This window comes from Sphaerodactylus townsendi, linkage group LG03 (assembly GCF_021028975.2).
Source record: "Sphaerodactylus townsendi isolate TG3544 linkage group LG03, MPM_Stown_v2.3, whole genome shotgun sequence".
Lineage (NCBI taxonomy): Eukaryota > Metazoa > Chordata > Lepidosauria > Squamata > Sphaerodactylidae > Sphaerodactylus > Sphaerodactylus townsendi.
In genome coordinates, this window is record NC_059427.1 from 122,518,070 (window position 1) to 122,538,718 (window position 20,649).

The window sequence follows — 20,649 nt, forward strand, 5'->3', positions numbered from 1 at the left end:
CAGTGAGAAAGTCAGAAGGAAAGAGAAAGGGAACAGGAGCAGAGAGGGAGCCAAAACAGAAGAGAGAGAAATGCAAGGGGAGAGAGAGAGAAGACGCACAAAGACAGGGGAGAGCAACAGAGAGAAACTGCAAAAGGAAAGGGGCTACCAGGAAGGGAAGGGGGAATTGGAAGCCCTGAGGGAGGTCAGAAGGAGGGGAAAAGAGGAGAGTATCTAGGGAAGAGGCAAACCCTGGGTGGTGCCTCTTCCAACAACTCCCGGGACATCCTGCAGTCTTGGAAGACTTTGAGGTGGGGACAGCAATCACTCTGTGGCTAACAGCCTTATTGAATGACAGACTCCCTAAAACCAGGGTCTCAGACAGGGTCAAGACCACCCCAGATAGGGAAGGAGGGAAGGCACAAATTCTTGATAGGATTCACATTTTGTCTAGTTATGCTGGTTTGTGATGACAACTACTGTACAGTATATAATAAATGTTCATTTTTTTGTTCAACAATAAATGTGAATTCTTCTTCATGGAAAAATAAGACATCCCCTGAAAATAAGACATAGCGCATCTTTGTGAGCAAAAATTAATATAAGACACTGTCTTATATTCGGGGAAACAGGGTAAAAAGTTACACAGCATTTCAGGTACCAGTATGACAGAAGTCTACTGTGGCAATGAATCTTTATTAACACCAACTTCAGAACACTCAACTAACTTTGTTACAGTGCTTAAATCCCACTTCCATTCTGACATGTTTCCATAAACTATTTTGGTTCTAATGGTGGAGCTTCTCTGTAGAATATAGATCTTTTGGCCAAGTAGTAAGGTTATATGCTGATGGGAAGCATGGATTATGGAGAAGTCATACCCTGTCCTTTTATGCATGCTCTGCTTACCACGAGGTGATTTGTTCTGCAGTAGGGTCTCCCTCTGCTTCCCTATTGACATTTGAGAAGACAACACTGATTGCTCCAAGGCCGCCATTTTGCCTGCCCCTGCTTCCAGGTTGCTCCCAGGGCAAACGGATGCTGCTCTGCTTTCCCTATGCAGGCAATGGGAAAACTGCACTTTCTCTGCTTCTGGAAACTGCAGGGATTATCTGACCCGCCTCACAGTGAGTTCGTAATGGGGGAAACCTCTGTGCAACAGAAAATCTGCCCTGGAGGGAATGTATGTTCACTGCAGGTCAGATCACACATGCATAATAAACCACTGATTAAGAGCCATGGAGAAATTCAAGGGACAGGGCAAGCCTACTGACTGTGAAATACCTTATACAGACCTTTCTAAATGTAAACTACTTTTTAAAATATTGTCTAAAGCAGGCAAGTTTCAGGAAGATTAACTCTGCCCAGTATATAAAAGAGTAAGGGCAGATTGTGCTACTCTCAGTGCTACAGTTGAAACTAACAATTAAAATCTGTCCCAAGATATGATTACAAAATTCATTCCAGTCTTGTTCTACACCCAGCAATTTCATCAGAGTTCTGAATCTGATAGGAGGCAATCTCCACACAAAAGGACCAACCCAAGGAAGATCCTTCACTTGATCTCACTCTATAAAGTGAAGCAAAATGAAAAGGCACTCTGGGCATATGAAATCAAGCTTCATTTTGGTTTTTGCTCATAAGAATTCTAACATTCAAACACAGTTATTCAAGTCTAGAAAACAGGGGCATAAGAAATGCATATCAACACTGAATGAGACAGGGTGTTTCAGATAAACTTAAGATTTCACATTAATTGAAAGGTCACCATAGCATCCTTCTAGAAATGCACCTGACCACTAGAATGGGGAGAATCAACAAATCTGTATGTGCCTCCCTGGTCTTCTTTTCAAACCCCATGTGAGTTGCTCAGCCTCTGAGCTGAAGTACATTTCACCAAGCAGGTAGTAAGGGGTGGAGGGAAATAAGAAAGGTCCAGATTCTAAAAACTGCATCGTATGTACACAGGCAGAGGTGACGGAGGGGAAAAAACAAGAGGAGGGAACCCCTGCCTTGGTTACTGTTCTGAACTTCCAGGTCAGTTAAAATGATCAACTCACCCTGGTTGCTTGGCAGCTATGAAATCTTAGAGAAATAATCTCTACACAATGGGGCCACAAACACAGAAGAAATTATGCTACAAATATTTATCAGTTAGGTCTGCATTTTAAAGATATTCAAACTTTGCCTCTGAAATGACAGTCAAATTTGAAAGGCTGCTATATTTGGAGTCTCCCCAACACTTGTTTTCATCGCCCTGCAATTAATTTCACACAGTAACTTACAAAACAAACCTAGGGTGCTCACTTAACAACTGCAAAGTTGCTATCATGTATCCAAAGCCACAAGTCACACATGAGATCAGGTGGGCTAGTGCATATCTCGCCTCAGAGATGTCCTTCCTGTTTGTGGGAAGGAAAGGAACGAACAGTACACACTAGATTGCCTTGTTAACACTGACAGTTCCAGTTCCGAGGAAGCTGTTGCTTTACAGATATGTTGTAGGTGGTGGCAGTTAGCATTTGCAAAGGCTCGCTGAAAGCACATAAAAACAGAACATTCAGAATTGGGAGCCCTACCTGAAATGAAAGAATGCTTTTCTTAGCAGAGAGCTACTTGGTGGTATAGCTGAACACCAGCAAAACTGCTAATGCGAAAATTAGACCCTGCTGCAGTGACCTAACCTTAAAGCAATGTTGATTACTTACCCTTAACAGGCTGAGGGAGAAATGTTCCCAAAGTTCAGTCAAAGTCAACATTCCCCCTCACTGATGCTCATAGGTCCTTTCCGAACAGGCTAATAAACCCAGGGTAACAACGGGATAAAATCCGTTTTTGGGGGGGGGGGGGACTTCACATGAGCCCCTTCCGCACATGCAGAACAATCCACTTTGAAGCTGGATTTTACTGTGCGGAATAGCAAAATCCACTTTCAAACAATTGTGAAAGTGCACTGAAAGTGCATTATTCTTCATGTGTGGAAGGGACCATGGTTTCTGCCTCTAATGTGAGTCCGCCCCATATTCCCCACCCCAAATGGGTTATTCGCGAATCACGCTATCTGCGATTCTTTCGTGTTAAGGCGGGTTGCAGCCACTCATGAGCAAACAGCTGCCCTGAGAAACGCATTACTTGGCTGTGCTTCCCTTTTCCCCCTGGTCCCTGCCTCTCTGCTGTGAAGTTACGCAGGGGCAGCAGTGTGGCTGTGGAGGTCCAGGATTGCCTTGCCCCGTAGCTATGCAATGGAGGGGGGATGCGCCTCTATGTGAAGACACAACGGCAACCCGCATTGCTTCCGCGGTCATTCGCTGCCTGCATGTACACATGTGAATGCCCTGACGGCAACAAGGGTTGTTTTACCCCGACTGCAACCCGGTGTACTTTGCCTGTGCGGAAGGGGCCAAAGTGATGCCCATTGGTGCAGTGTAGGCATGAGAGCCAGTGTGCTGAAGTGGTTTGAATCAGACTGAGATCTGATAGCTTACCTACTTCACAGAGTTGATGTGAGGATAAAATGGAGAAGTCCAGAACAATGTAAACCACTTTGGGTATCCACTAGAGAGAAAGGCAAAATATAGATGAAGTCAACAAACAAATGCCTCTTGCCAATTTGTCTCCAGGTGCCCATTTGATTTTTCTTCGAAACATCTACTCCTAACTATACAGACAAACCTAGCTTTTCTCTGCTTCAATGGCTAGATAGGGCTTTTGGCAATCAAGGCGTCTAATTTACCATTGGTGATTTGATTGCCTGCGCAGAATTTTTTTTAAAATGCTGCTTTGGCAGTAACTGCCACCACAGCACAAGGATCTACAGTGTGCTACTGAAGTCATTTGTGGCTGCTCCCACCATGTCTGTCAGGTTGGCTTTCAGAATTCCAAATGTGCCTGCAAGCTCAGAAAGACTGGGAACCCTGGAGTAGGAGGTACTTCAGAAGAGTCAAGGAAGCATCATCTTTAGGTCTGCAGGGAGCACTCAGCTAGAAACATCGGGCTCCAATATAGAGGCATGCTTGCCTTAGAATCTAACATTTTGTGGAGCCTCCTAGTGATCTTTGATTGAAACCCAGGCCATAAGGGAACCAGTTGTATTGATCCCCCCCACCCAAAAGGGCCATTTTATTGCAGCACCTATTTCCTGCTCTCAAATAGCACAGATCTCCCCCACAGCACTGCTTTATCTGCTCTGAGGAGTCCTGCATCAGTTGCAGTATCCACTGAAGTTGTTTGCATGCCTCAGCTACGGTCATTGTTACAACTACACTTTCTTACTTTCTGTTGCTCCAACTGATTGCCCCACCTCCATAACAGAACAGGGGTCCACTGGTTTTGTATCTCCTTCCCTGTCTGCAGTCACATACCCCACCAGCTTGGGATTCTCACTTATTGGCCACTTTAGTTTCAGATGACTATTGCCACGTAGCTATCTGGCAAGACTCCTGACTGCATTCTAGTCTAGTGTTCAATGACTCAGACTTTATGCACCTCATTCCTATGGCTGCTGTTATATCAGGGCGTGTCAGAGAGCTTCTTCTCAGGTAGAAATTCACTGTTCCTTCCTGATTCAAGTAATTTGTTTCCATAGGAGTTCCAACTGGTTTAGCATTTTTCATATTCATATTCCAAGATTTTCTGCTTTTGGTTAAAAAGATAGCTACCTTCTTCTTCCTTTTCTATTTGTACTCCCTGTCACACAACCACACAAACAGGAAGGGAGGACAGGTCTACCGGGGAAACAACACACGACCACACCAGACAAAAACTACCAGAAAGACAAGGACAAAGATTCCACAAATGAGCAAAATCCAAGGAGCAGCTTGAGGTCCTTGCTCTCCCGATTGAGGCAGGAAAAATACTGGCTCAAAATGGAGATCAAGGACAAGACAGGAAGTTGAAAATTCAGGTTCCTGCCTCCCAGAGATTGGGGTATGAAATCACCCACCAAGATGGCCTCCTATCCCCCAGGAGAAGGACCCTTCCCAGCAAATATCCAATGGTCCATTTCCAAGTATCCAATGGTCCGTAAATATCCAATGGTCCTTTTCCTTTGGGTTGTAAGCATATGATTTTGATCCAAACACTCTCAACTGGTTCACACTGCGTTTGTGCCCAAACCAAAGTTTATATGGTGTGCTATTTACACGCTTTGCAGGTACTCTGTTTTGCAGGTAAGTTACTGCATTAACAGCTTCCGCCCAATATTTCTGTAGCAACGTTGCTTCATGCAGTATACATCTCGTCATCTCAGTTAGGGAGCAGGTCTTGCGCTCTGATAGGCCATTCATTTCTGGGCTAAAAGGCACAGTCATACAATGTTCTATTCCATGTTTTGCCAAAAACTCCTGTAAATGGGTTGCACATCCACTATCAAGGACCCAAATGTTCATCTTTAATCCTCCTGGTCCTAGTATGAATGTTTTCTTTAACAGAATCTGTTTATCTGTGTTCTAGCAAGGCTATCTGCAGCTTGAGAGGGTCCTGAGCAGAATTTATGACCTTTGTAAAGGCAAACGGCCACTAAGTCTTGCTGTTTTCTGATGACCACCAGTTTAATCCGTCTATCTGCATTCACAGGCAAAGTGATCCATTCTCCCACAATGGACAGTTCAGCTGTTTTTTTAAGCCCATACAGTTAAGGCTTTCAGATCATTATTAATTCTCTGTATAAATTGTCTCCAGATTCATTCTTCTTCTTCTTTAATGACCTCAGCTAACAGAAAATATTTTTAGCCTGTAATACTGTCACAAAAGTATTATAACTCTCAGGCAGGGATATTAGTAAAATAAACATCAAGAGTTCCTCTTCAATGCCTTCTCCTGATTATTTGATCTAATCAGCCAAGTTAAGCATTTTCAGACAATCGAGCTGTAAATAGCTGCTTTTAAAGAAACATGCAGGTTTGTGCTGACTTTTCCCCTAAAGCTTTTTCTAATTCCTCCCAAACTTCCTTAGCTGTTTCTAGATTGGCTATTTTTATAAGCAAGCCATAAGAAAAAGATGAAATTATATAATCCCACACCTGGTCAATTTTCTCATCCCAATGTACTTGCCAGACCACTTCTGTCAGTTTATTCAATGAAATTATGCTCTGAAGTTTTTCTTTTTGTAAATATGCTTTCATCCCTATGGGTCAGGAGTTGTAATTCACCTCTGTCAATGCTTCAAAGAAAGGCCAAGCCAATCTCCACAGGAGATGGCCATCTTAACTTCTTTGTCTTTGCCCTCATGATCTCCTGAGCCTCAGGCAAACTTTTATTTTCATCAATGTAGCTGAGACTGGGCCCATAACCAATGTTGTAAGAGTACTAATGACGCAGAGAAGGTGCAGATTCACTGATTAAAGATAACGTTAAATATTTATTAGGGAACTATATTTCAAATAGGAAAACTAAGAGACAGAAAACCTCTAGCTATCTACCCAGCTAAGAATAGGGAAGAGGAAGGGACTTCTGAGAAGGAGGAAATTAGACCTGAGATTATCAGTCTAAGGATAGACAAGAGGTTAGACAAAAGGATAGAAAAGTCTGTAACCTTACAGCCCTTTCTAGTTGATCATTTGCCCACCCCCTTCTGCATCTTCTTTTCAGTGACTCTGCATGCTAGATATCGTTACTTCCACCATTATCTTTGCTGCACAGCCTACAATGGCTACCTATCTGGAAGTATCACTACCACTCAAGGGAGCTCATGTCTGTAAGGAAGATAATTTCCCTTCATTCTTTGTTAAAGCACATCCAAGAATGCAGTGATCTACCTCACAGGCTTGAAGTGCAAATAAAAGATGGCTTTTATCAATTACTCTGAAAATGTCAAAAGTAAATAATTAACAAGCTCTAAGAGAGAACGATATGCAAATTCAGCTTCCTCACAGTAAGTGTTACCTGCACATGACTCTCTGTCTAAAGCATTTTGCCAGAAGCCTTCCATGTATCTGCAGAAGAGGCAAATAAGCGTTCAAGGTTCATTTACAAAAATTCATGTATAGCACTCTACCTATCATTTTCAAACAGAATGGTTAAAGACAAAGACCCTGTAACTCATACATGCCTGGTAAGGATCTCTAACTGACAATCTCCCTGAAAAGTCCTCAAGGGAAGACACCTTTATGTTAGACCAAATCTTGTCAGAGGATCTTGGGCAATACAAGAATGTGTGCAGAAACACTCTTCAGTTTTTGATGGGCTTTAAGTATCTGCTTGCTGTTGCTTCTCTGATGTGATTTTTTTGGTTTTGTTCTATGGTCTCTTGTTTAGTGTTTTAATATTTAATAATCATGGTATAGGATACCCAGAGTACACTGTAGAAGAATGTTGTACATTTAGTAAGTAACGTTTTCCTCACCTGCAGCTTTAACTGGATTATGTGAAAAACCTTTCATTGAAATGACACAAATTCTGGTTGCCCAGCATGTTAACAGGAATATGGAAAGATGTTATAGCTCTCTGATACTGCCACAGAGAACAACTTATTTAGCCCTATTTTTCCATATTTCAATTCCTTCTGTCTAGAAAGACTATTCAGATTATTTGGCACTTGTGAAAAAACAAAAGCTTGTAAAAATGGTATTGTATCACATGCCTAACGTTTAGACTATAGCATTTGTGTTTCCTGGCACAATATTTGAAGGGGTTATTTTATTTTGAGGGGAGCTTTTAATGACCTTTGCTATGCAACAATGTTCTGTCTACTGAAGAATCTGCAATTGGTTGTCCAATATTCTACCTCTCCATGATGTTCTTAGTTCTGTTGTCACAACACAGAATGGCTGTGCCAACCAGACATGCTCCAAACAGGAGTGTCAGCTCAGACAAAACTTCTCTTTCAAAAAAGAAAAAAAATACTGAGGAACCAACTACTGAAGAAGACAGTTCTGACAGAACTCAAGAAAATCGTCTAGAGTGAGTAGGAAGCTAGATGCAACACCTTTCCAAACACCAGTCTTTAAATATGAACTTCTGCCGGGGGGATCTTCTACTAACCAACAGCTGAAACATTCTACCATGAAAACTGTTCCTGCCACTCCTACCATATATCAAGATGGCTAAAGGGAAGGAGCCATTAATGTTCTTCGGTTAAAGTTCAACAAGGAGAACGATTAACATGTGCTGAACAAGTGATAGCTCAGCACTGACAGCAAAGTCCAACACCTTTCTACCAGACCTCAGAAATAGACTCTGACTCCTTGCCTGACTACAGCCAAAACAGCTGGAGCATGCAATCAGACTACACCAATTTCAAGTATAAATTTACTCATTCTGCCTACAATGTTACAACATTAAATTGCAAGACGCCTACCAGCCACATGTCAAAGCTCTGGCCACAAGCATGGGCTTACAAAAGCAGACTCATTTCTTTTCTCCAGCAACCCTCCCCCACCCAAGTTAAAGCTTGGAAACACTTCATTCCTGCACCCTAAAATATTCAGACTACATAGGAATGAGAGTTACATGACATCAGAAAAGACCATCCGTGTGTTTTTGAATGAGTTCCCTCAATGGAAGAATACCAACTCAAAACTGCAATTCACACAGTTAGGCAAAAGGAGGTTCTTCAGAGGATTCTGCAGCGTTACTATATTAGAAACAATCACATATCTCTTAAAGGAGACACTCTGATCCTGTACATACTTACTCAAATGTCCCACTGATACAGAAAAGTGCATTAGACTGACTGTTGGGAAGGAGAAAAAGAAGGGAAGGTGAGGATAGGGGTTAAGTGGTAGTTTGGGGAATGGGATACAGGGAAAGAGAGGGGCCCTCCACACATTTTTGCAAGTTCTCCACCATGCAATTGGACCTAGCCAGGCAACCAGCACCATACAGATTTCCTAGAGGGAGGTGACAGTGAAAAAACTGAAGACAGGTAGACCGTATAAAGATAGGTTGGCTGGTGGGTGCGTGGGTGGGAAGGACAAGCCAGAAAAGGGGAGCGGTTATGGGGACTTCCAGAGAAGAGAAAACAGTGGAATAGAGCAGTGGTTACCAGCCTGAGGTATGAATACCCCCAGGAGTACACGCCAGAGTGTTTGTGGGTAGGTGAAAAAAAGTAAGTCATGGGCTTGCAAATATGAGGGTACAATTTTAGGGAAATAGGCTGCCAATGGGTAAGTGAGTGGAAAAAGGTTTGGAACCATTGGAATAGTGGAAAATAAGACTCCTCCCCTCAAGTCCTTCCAGATCCCCTACTTATTTTTTTTTCTAATGTTGTAACGTAAGACAAGGCCTCAGAGGATGCTGGCTAGACTGGCATGAATAGCTTAAGAGCCCCATCTCGCATGCTGTCATACAAGGCATTTGCATTCATGAAGTAACTACTCTCAGCTTTTATGAAATCAGTCGAACTGAAAGAGGGTATCTCCACCATAGCATCAGATCAGAATCTAAAGTGCAATGCCATGGCTTGCAACTCAGAAGGAAGCACAAAAAGTATGTGACGTTAGCACAACCTTGCTGCAAGGTCATTTAGAAAGGTCAGACAGTTATTACAGAGCACACAGCATGAAGATGGATTTGCTTCCCCTGTTTCAGGGCCAGTTAGGAGGAGTGCTTTAAATCTTGTATTAATCCTTGTTTATTCCCGATTAATAGAGAATATTCTCACAACTGCCAGTTGAAAATCACCACTGGGATACTACTTAAAGGCAATGCTGGGTAGAGATAAAATTGTTTACTCATAAGGTATTCTATGAGGGTGGCTTCACATTTATATCAGTCCTTCAATTGATACCCATCTGGAATCTGTGGACCTGGAAGGTGTTTTACCTTCATTACGTGCACAGTAAGAAGATCCAATTTAAATGCGAACCTGGTAGCTTGGCACTTAACACGGGTAATCAATTATTAGCCAGTCATATATAATTTTAAACTGAGACATAGCTGGCTTGGTGAGAATACTAAGTCTACCCTTCTACCATTCCACTACCTATGGTTTAAGTTGATAGCACAATCCCACTCTAAACAAAGTTCCCTTTCAAACTGCCTTTATACTCCATTTTAGAAGCCGGTTGCTAACGGATTTTTGGTGACATTTCAGACACAACCTTTTTGGCTCCCGGCAGCTAACAGAATTTTTTTTTTACTTGTTCAGACAAAGCTGCTTGTGTCCCATTGGCATCTCAGGGCTTTTCAGTATTTCCCTGTGCTTCCGAATCACTGCAGGGTGCTGTTTAAAATATTTGGAGTGCTTTTAAAAGAACTGCTTCCCCCACCGATCCCACCCCTGTTTCCTGTGACGTGTTCTTTTTCACCCTTTTTAACATTCTAAGATTAGAACTATAGCACTACAGCACCCCAATGCTGGTGATATAGCACTGAATTGCTGTATCACCAGCATTTGGGTGCGCTGGATTGCTACGATTCTATAGAGCTATAGCACTAATCTTAGAATGTTAAAAGGGAATGAAAAGAACATGCCATGAAAAAAGGCAGGAAAACAAGCTAAGTTCCATTTGAGATGGCCAGAGCGCTTCAGAGCACTTTAGAAAAGGCTCATAGATGGCTTGAAATCAGCTATATGAAACACCCGTCCCTGTATCACTTTACACAGAATCAGGCCAACAACGGATAACATCCGGTTTAGAGCAGTAATCTGAAAAGGGCCTAAGCCTATTGGGACCAGCCCTGCACAGCACTCCATCAGTCATTTCAGAGCTTATTTACAGTTACTATTATTGTGCTTTCCGTATTCAAGGGACGGAGAAAAGGTGGCATGCCTAAGGCTGCCTAGGCAGTTCTCCAAAGAAGGAAAGTTTGAACTAAAGGCCTTCCAGACTGCAGCTCAAATCTGCAGCCACTAAAACACACCAACATTCCTGAAAGGAGGTTTGTGAACTGCTTCTCCCACTTCACGTATTTATAACTAATTTAACCTAAAAAAGAAGACCTCTGAATTGGCTACTCGGAGAACTATCCATGCAATCACGGGGCAATAAAGTACTCAAGTTTCAAAGAGCCAAGCCCTCTTCTCAACAAGGCATTTTCCACTTGCCCTGATAAAATAGCCCAGCTTTATAGAAGCCAACACAGTCCCCTCATTTCAATCTATTCTGCAGCTCCCCTCCAGTCTGTGAAGTGCTCAAGGACATTGCCATCTTAAGCTGCTTAATTTTTTATGCCTCTGGTTTATTTTTATATTGATAATTTTGGCTTGTCCTTTTCATTATTTGTAAGCCACCTCGAGAAAGTCCCTAGTGGCACACAAATGTGCTAGATAACAGCAAACCCCACGCAGTTTTCATAACAGGCTACCATCCCATTCCTTTAAGATAACCTGATGACATCATCTGCCATAAAAGTGCAATAAAAGATAAAAAGCAAATTTCCTCATTTAGTTATCCCATTCAGCTGTTTATGGCGAGCAAATGCCACTAACTTTGGGAGTGCTTCTTCAATGTGACATACAAAAGTGGCCACAGGGTTGTTCTACTACAGCAGAATCTCAGTTCAACATGTGTTGCCAATGAGATCATCACCAGCCATTGCTCATGCTTAATTTTTCCATGCTGTTTAGGCCAATATAGCCATCCATAGATATCTCTATGAAAAGGTTAACTATATGCTGGGATTCGCCCTTGGTAGTTTACAATTTTACTGAATTGTTTCATGTCTCCCCCAACAGGGTGGCCTACAGTTTCAGCAAAGTTAATGCAGGAATTACTTCTTGGCATGGGAACCAACAGGAGCATAAGGAGCATACAATACATACAAGCATACAACTTTAAGGAGCATACACAATATCAAGGGTCAAGGGGTGACAGGTGTTATTTACACATAACCAGCACAGCAGTTACATAAACAAGATTACTGCAGTACTGGTGAAAATAGGGCTCTTCTGGGATGTTCTTTAAGAATATTTTGGGGAGTTGAAGTTAGAGCAGCTGCTTGGGATCCTCAAATGATACACAGGGGGTGGAAGATAACATTAGTAATTAATAGAGTGCTTTGTCCAGCACTATAAATACATTATGTATAACTCCAATTCACAACCACATATACCTTGGGGGTCTGTATTTTGTGTCAAGAAACTAAGGAAAAGTGATATAATTATCAACACACTAAAACTTAGAACAGACCAACAATTTATGTATTGAACAGAGGTCTCCTGACAGTATATTTGTCTCAGTTCTGATGCTGAGTGGGGCGCATGTGAAAGAAGTCTCAGCTGATGGGAGGGAGGCAATTAACCAATCCCTCAGCCATCTGCTCATCCCTGCAAATGTCCTATGACAGTTCTTAACCCCTTCCCCACTCAAATCATGCCCTAAAATCAAAAGAAAGTCTGGCTGTAATAAAATGCATCGAGGGAGGTTTTATTTTTAAAAAAGCATGAAGCACCATCTGCTACTGTTCCTATGGCAAATACCACTCCACCTTTGCACTTGCATAACTTCACTTCAGCATCCACATCTACAGAGGTAACTTACCATAGTGTCATCCACAAACTAAAACCAGTAGGATCAAGGCTAATTACGCACACAAGGAACCCATCACCACTAGATGTTATGATGCCCATCAGCAGGTGATTTTTTTTTGTCAAGCTCATGGACGCCCATCAGGCCCATCAGTATGTCTACCATAGCCAGGTCCTGAATGCTGGTAGTAAGTACCTGAAAGGTCAGGAAAAAAGCATACAGGTCTACTAATTATAAATAGAAAAAAATACTCATTACAGATTAAAAATAATCAAAATATGATAAGGGTCAGAACAGTCTACATTAGAAATATAGAACTGCACATAAATAACATGAACAGGTCCCATTGTTTTGTGGGAGCCATTTGTGTTATTTTTGTGCAATACTATATTTCTAATGTAGGCTGTTACGGACCCTTAACACATTTTGATGATTTTAATCTGTAAAAAATTGATATTTTCCTATAATTTTAAAATTAGTGACCCTGTATGCATTTTTCTTGACCTTCCAGGTACTTAATTCTAGTGTTATAGGGTTAAGTTTTGCTTACCTTTCTTGTTTGGACCCTAAATGACAATGAACATAAAATCCCCATTCAGCATCTGAAATCTTTTCTCTTCTATTTTAGGGGACCACACTGCCATGTAGAATTAGCTGTTCTCTTCTAAGAGAGAGTGATACTAAAAATAGAGATTGGGTAATTGTTCAGTATGATTAAAAAAGCAGAAAGGACAAAGAATGTGAGCAACTAATTCAAACAAAATAATAAGTTTAGATTCTAAACTACAAGATCCATCTGGGGCCTTGGTGATCATGCAAACCTCTCCCTTGGAAATTTACTAGAGGTTAGACAGGCAGTTTATCAAACATGCATGAAACAAATCTCCTTTCACAGCTCAAGACTGTTGGATCTCAGATGACCCAACAGGCTCTTTAAACAGTCAGGTTCTGTGGCAAAAAAGGAAGCTTGGCATCTTAGCAAGAACTTCAAGAGGCAACCATTCTGTGTGCCCCCCCCCACCCCTGACCTACATTACAAGACTCATTGTCAAGCAAAGAGGCCCTATTTCTCAGTCTATTAAATATTTCAGAACAGCATCATGGCAGAAGATAAGCCATTCGTGTATCTGTGCACAAAGAAGAAGAGTTTGAATTTATACCCCACCTTTCTCCCCTGTAAAGAGACTCAAGGTGGCTTACAAGCTCCTTTCCTTTCCTCTCCCCACAACAGACACCTTGTGAGGTAGGTGGGGCTGACAGAGTTCTGAAGAACCGTGACTAGCCCAAGGTCACCCAGCAGGAATGTAGGAGTGCAGAAGCACATCTGGTTCACCAGATAAGCCTCCACCACTCAGGTGACCTGCTTTGTATTTGTGAATGGTTTGCACTTTAACCTCACACTTATTCTCCATCATCCGACACAGACAGTTCGAAATGCTTCCAATCGTATTATTTCTCAGCTTCATAAGAGTTATCTGCCACTTGCTTTCCTGCTGTAAATAAAATCTGACTGATTTACAGCAGGATGTACATTTCCCTGCACGTACTTTAACACTTGCAGACCTGTCTCCTTGCCAACATGCCCGTTCCCAGAACATCTTACTGCTCTGCTCTGGTATGAGAATTTATTTCCACAGCTTAACATACTAACATTATTTATTAACTACAACAAATATACTTCATGACCATATTTACAACGGAAAATTCTCTTGGTAGTATGTTTACAAATGTCCGCTTTTGTTCACAGATTAACTGATGCTTACAAAATTGAGATAGACAACATGAATATATCTTTGTCGACCAAATGAGTCCTGGTTAAATGGGAATTTGATATCTTCTAAATTCAAAGTCACAGCGGGAGGCAGTAATCTCTGTTTCACCACAAAAATTAAGCACCCAAGAAACCCATCACCACTAGGTATTATGATGCCCACTAGTGTGGGACAGTCTTTCAATGTATTCAATTTTTAACTCAGAATTCTGAATATTATTTTCAACATGTATGTGACTGATCTTATTCCTTTCCTTTATTGTTGAGCTTATTGGACCAAAGGTCTTCAGCATTTGAACAGATAATAATTCATAATATAATTAAATAATCATAAATTGATAACTACTGATAAATTAACCACAATTCATGAACAGGTTCACATGAGATATTTGCCTTCTGCTTAACATTCCGACGCTGCAATTCAACCAAGACTCATTTGGTCTACAAAGCTATGTTCATACTACTCTCCATTGTAAAAGTAGTCATGAAGTATTTTCGTTATAGTTAAACTATGGGAAACAGTTCTCATATGAGCAGTAAAAATCTCTACATAAGTCGCTTCCTGCACAGTTGTTTTTGTTCTAATTAGCCATTCACATTACTGTGCTTCTGTTTTTTATTTTTCGTTCCCAGAATGTGGCAGATTCAGCTCCCAAGTCCACCACAGAAAGACCAGCATGGGAATGTTCACTTGCAAAACCATATGCTTCTCAGCAAGTGCCTTAGCAGCAAAAAACTTCCCAGACTTCAACTGTCTCAGGACTTAACTCCAGAAACTTCTTCCAATACAAGGGCTGGGCCCTGAATCATACAAAACTCCCGTTTTTGGGAACTCCTTTCCAAGGAAGGACAAGTTTCTGCTGACTTCCCTATTGCCTCACTGCCAATTTTAGCCAGTGATTCCCACCCAATTGCTTCATTACACACCTTGCATGTGGCATAGTATATTTTTACAAGAAAAGGCCAAAGAAATCTCATCTCTGTTCTCACTACTGCCTCTTGCTTCCCCTCCCTCTCTCATTCACACACCCACTGTGACCTGCCCCTGATACCAGCTTGCCACCCCCATGCCTTTCCCTTTCTGGATCACTTCCCAAATGGCTGCTTAGCCTTCTCTTTCCCAACCAGCCTCTCCCCATCCCAGTGCCACAAGAGGAGGAGAAGTGGGTGAACAAGATAAAGACAGAACACAGGTGGCTCAGTCTTACCCTTTCCACTTACTCTTACCTGTGTTTTCATCCACTATCCAAATCCATCCCCCCTCCACCCAATGAACAACTGCCCATGCGCAGACTTTGTTATCTTAGCCGGCTTTTAAGATTTCTGTGGCAGCTTTGGAAAGGCCCTTGAGCTACCAGAACCCACCATTATAGCCCTGGTTGGCTCGGATGTTCTGTACACATTGGGTATTATATAGTGGGATGTTTTAGGTGCAGTGATCCCTGAATGGTGCCTGGGGATGCTGTGGCTCCCAATAATATATTTTCTGGCACCCTCCTGCTTCTAGAATCTAGGGAAGAAATCCAGAAATGCTTGAACGCTACAGAAAAAGCCAGGAGCTTGAGGCTTCTTCCTACCACAGGACCAAGCAGCAAAAGGCTAAACTCATCCCAAGAAGATATATTACATCTGTGTCTCCTTGGTTAGACTACAGTTGCTTGGTTGTTTTCCTGGTCTTGGAAAGCTTTCAGTGGGCATACAGAGAGCAAACCCTTCCCTTTCTTTGGAAACTCTATCCCGAAGCAAAGAGCCACTCTCAGCTTCACTCTATACCAGCGGTGGCGAACCTATGGCACAGGTGCCATAGGTGGCACTCAGAGCCCTTTCTGTGGGCACGCGTGCACAGAGTTCATCATGTGGGGGGGGCAGAAAATCACCCCCCACACACACACACACACCTAAGCTGCCTGGGCATGATCCTTTACCTGAGAGTAAGCTCAGTTGCTGGCAAAGGGGCTTGCTTCTGAGTAAACCCTCCTAGGGTCGTGATTCACCCATTCGAAGCATTGCACAGTCGCTTCACCAACCTTATTCTCGAGTAACGTGCGCCTTGGAGTCAACTGTTTTTTCTAAACTAAAACCTCAGTATTCAGGTTAAATTGCCGTGTTGGCACTTTGAGATAAATAAGTGGGTTTTGGGTTGCAATTTGGGCACTCGGTCTCAAAAAGGTTCGCCATCACTGCTCTATACCCTCGGAGAAGGATGCTTTTGCATCTAGGGGATGCACTCAGTCAGAAGCAGGTACCACTGTTGAAGTCAACAGTTGCCCTGGACTCTCGTAGTCTGCTGTCACTGAACACATCCAGTGGCAAGTATCCATTTTGTGGCAACGACCAGGACTGTCTCTAAATTCCCAAAGTGATAACAGCCTTATTGAGATTGGGATTCCTGCTTCACTTGGGGCCATTTCATTTTCAAAGCAAGAGGCACATACTTGAAACCACAAAAATTGTGTTTCAGTTACTTCTACAACAGATGATAGGGTGCGTGCACCTGTCTGAGTCCTAGCACCTCTCTTTTTAGACATTAAACACAATGAAAGTCTTCATGTGTGTTTAAAGAAAAGCAGGCACCACCTTCTATAGACAGACATGTAGGAGTGTAATCTAAAAATGAAAAAAATAAAGCCAAACACCCAAGAAGAAGCGAAAGGGAAACGACTCAGCAGAGATGCTCTCTTTCTTGGCTAGTATAAAACACTTACTAGAGCTCAGAGCCTTCTCTGGTTCACTAACACGGCCAAAGAGTTTTGTTTGTACTGAACTGATGTTTTTGCCAGTTCATACTTTGAAAGCCCTAAGCGGCTTGGGAGCAGGTCTTCCCACATTGGCCAGCCTGCCAGCTAAGATCTTGCTCATAAGCCCTGCTCTGCATACCCCCACCTTTGGAGGTAAGGCAAACAACAGAGACACAGCTTTTTTAGTGGTGGTATATCTTGCCCTTCCTCAGAGGGCCCACCTACAATGTCCTCTTTCAGGGCCCTGGCCAAATGTGTCTGTTTACCCGTGCTTTTAACATGAGAATGATCTTCTTAACATAATTTTATAGTCTGTTTTTGGGCTTAGAGAAGTTTAAGAACAGATTTAAGTGGCTTTGTGTTTTATGCTCTGGATGGTCGGTTTTATTTTTTTTTAATTTTGTAAGCCATCTTGGCAGGTATCCTGGCAAGGCAACATAGAAATTTCTAAGTGATATAAAATTCCCTTTTTTATACAGATTATAGAGGTTTTTTCAGAGCCAATAGTGGAGTTAGCATTGACATCTCTCGTTTCACTGGGTTTACTTCCCTTCTCTTTTTATCGCATCCTATACTGAAGACTTGGGGGGTTACTGTAATAAATTATCACTTGTATTACAATATTGTAATTTTTAGTTCAATAATCTAACAAAAACACCTTTCAAGAGGATATAACGATCAAAGTCCTTCTTCGGGGGAAGGGCCGGATAGAAGAGACTGGACAGCTAGTTAAAAAGTAAAGATGGGGCACCATTCCCCCAAAAAGAGTTTTCAAAAAAAGCTTTGGCCCCAAATGTATTTGGCCTTTTGAGAACAGGTTAACAGAACAAACTGAGGCGTTCGTTTTTTGTATCGGCTGAACCTGCAAAGGTATCACAAATCAATGCCTCTTTTCAGGTCCAGGTAGGTACCAAAAAGCAAATGCCAGGAAGCACCAAATAACTGAAAGGTCCTTTTTAATTGGATGATCTAAAGCTGAAACAGAACAAGAAGAAACCGAACACCAACCCGGTTGTGCCTCTTAAAGAACACCCTGCTCTTCCCCTTCTAGTTTATTCCAGCACCCATTTGGGATACCAGACTGGCACTGGAGGCCTTGGCAAGGAGCTGACTGCAGTTGGGGCAGGGCCCACGAGAAGCCCGCCCCCCCCCGACCTCCTCCCCCCCCCCCGCCCCCGCAAGCTGAGACTCGGCGGCGGCACTCCCCGCGCCTGCGGGTGTCAGCGGGGTTTGCATTCAGCTCACACACAGCGGAAGCGACCGCTTTTCACGACGAGGTCGCGTTTCATAATGACAGAGGGGAGGCGAGAGCGAAAGCAGAGTCGGGCTATTCATCAGCACCAGGAGAGAAAGGAAGAGCCGCTCTTTGCCTGACCCGCTGCAGAAAAAGCCGCAGGAAACTGCAGAGTCAAGGGGGTGGGGAGGACTAGGCTCTTCATTAAGACTTCCTCATAGATCAGTAGCCAGTTTCTGCTCCCAGCGACTCAGACGTGCACGCAGCAGCCACATTGCTTGAATTTTCACACCCACTCGAGCGGGACTCAGGGCCACATTTTAACCCACCGCGATCCCCCCGGGATTAGGATCCCTTCCTGTCCGAGATCTTGCCGGCACAGCCAGCCAGCAGGTCAGCTCACGGCAATCTGCCCGCCACTTCACTGCCAGGTGGCCCCGTCTGCGCGAAAGGCACTAGTGCATGTGGCGTAACTTCTTCACCGACCCGAGGATGTAGTCGTGGGGAGCTTTTGGCTGTTGACCCGCACCCCTTCCTGAGAGTAAGCCCCATGGACTACAACGGGGCTTACTTCTGAGTAGGCCAGCAAGGGATTGCACCTTTTCCAATCGCCCCGTATCTCATCTTCCTCGCGGCTTTCCCCCGCCCTCAGCCCCCTCCGTCTCTCTCCTCCGAGAGTGACCCAGATTTTTACCGGCGGGGCAGCGTGGTGGTCTTTCCCCTCCTCGCTGCTTTTCTCCGGTTCCTGCTGCGAGGGGACCTCCCGCGGCTCCGGGTCGCCGCTCTGCTCCTCCGCCTGCTCCGCGGGCAGCGCGTGGACCAGCTCTTCGCTGCACTCCAGGCCCAGCTTCTGCAGCCGCTCGTCGGTCGTGGCGTCCACCACCAGCAAGCGCACCGAGCCCGGCGAGTTGCGGATGCGGTTCACTACTTGCTGGTGGCTCTCCTTCTCCACGTTCTCGCCGTTTACCTCCACCAACCGGTCGCCGGCACGCAGCCCGGATTTCTCAGCCGGAGAGTCCGGCTCGACTAAGCGGATGAATTGGCCCACCTTGCCCTTCTCCCCGTGCAGGTGGAAGCCGTAGCCGTTCGGCCCCTTCTCCGGGCAGCACAGCCGGGGCAAGTGCCGTGGCTCGCTCCCTACCCCGTCGTCCATGTTCCGCCTGGAGGCCAGCCAAACGTCGCTCAAGAAGTTGGAAGGCACGAGGAGGATGCAGAGGCGATCCCAGGGGACGGGGCCTGCAGAGCGCCGGCTCGGCTACCGGGCTAGGGAGCAGCAGCAGGTGTTCCCGGGGCGGGCCCAGAATGACCCGAGAGCAACAGGACGCCGCCTTCAAATGCAGCCCGCAGCAGCAGCCGCTCCGCCTCCTTCGCGGGTCTGAGCGTCCCAGGAGCTGTCAGCGCCACTTTATCAAGGGGGCGGGAACAATTCCCGGAGGGCATCGTTAGACCAATGGGACACAGGGAGGAGGGAGGAGTGGAGAGGGGCGCAGAACGTGCTCCTCGAAGGAAACAATGGGCTCGGAGGAAGGGTTATGTAAATAGCGAAGTGGGTCGCCCCTCCTCCTCCTTTATTGGCTGTCTTGTCGGGGGGTGGAGGAAAAGTTTATCTATCGCGCCTCCCAGGAAGCCGGAATGTTAGGAAGTGTCCAAACTGAAACTACTCTCTGAAGTGAAACTTTAAATAATGCATTCCTAAATTGTATGGGCTTTTTATTACCCGTCCCTGCACGAAGAAGGCATAAGTTTGCTCGTCAGGAAAGAAAATGTATTTGCCAGGAGAATCGAATTTCGTCTTCAGCACACAGCCCAAAGTTGAAAGAATGTAGATTTCAAACGATGTTAAAGAGAGGGGGAGAGGGGGCAATAAACACAGCTTTATTAGTGTTTTTTTCTTTTTTTTCTCTCCAAAATCTTTTTTTTACAAAAAAATCTACATTCTATTTTACAGACACCAGGGGACTCTGGTCCTCCACCTTTTGTGATAGGTGCAGTTAGCTACGGTGTTTCCCTGAAAATAAGACAGTGTCTTATATTAATTTTTGCTCCCGAAGATGCACTATGTCTTATTTTCCGGGGATGTCTTATTTTTCTGCTCCACAGCTGCATGCTCTGGTCCACAGGCATGCTTCCAAACAAAAACTTTGCTATATCTTATTTTCAAGGGATGCCTTATATTTAGCACTTCAGCAAAATCTCTACTTATTTTCAGGGGATGTCTTATTTTCGGGGAAACCAGGTAGGGCAGCTTAACACTGCTCTTTGGCCAATCACAGAACATGTTAATATCTCAGCAGAAAAAAAACCAGCAGAGCCACAAACGCCCTGAAATACAAAAAAAAAACCACCTTAAACAACTTAACAGAGAAACCAAAGTCAAGGCAATTAAAGGGCCTTTAGGTCTGATTAGACTCTAAGCCCCCCCCCCAACTCACCACCAGACCAAAGACTAAAAGGTGCAATAGGCACACTTCACAATAAAATAAACCAAACTATAAACCAATTATTTCAAACCATTTC

At 43.8% G+C, this 20,649-nt stretch overlaps 1 protein-coding gene across 1 annotated transcript in view; it reads right to left on the bottom strand.

Moving 5' to 3' along the window:
- The window catches only part of SLC9A3R1 (SLC9A3 regulator 1), a 60,447-nt gene extending 40,878 nt beyond the window's left edge, over positions 1–19,569 (bottom strand). Inside the window, exon 1 of the mRNA XM_048488003.1 lies at positions 18,827–19,569. Within this exon, the coding sequence (XP_048343960.1) occupies positions 18,827–19,285 (459 nt within the window). The 5' untranslated portion in view covers positions 19,286–19,569. The remainder of the gene's footprint in view (positions 1–18,826) is intronic.
- Positions 19,570–20,649: the final 1,080 nt, after the last annotated feature.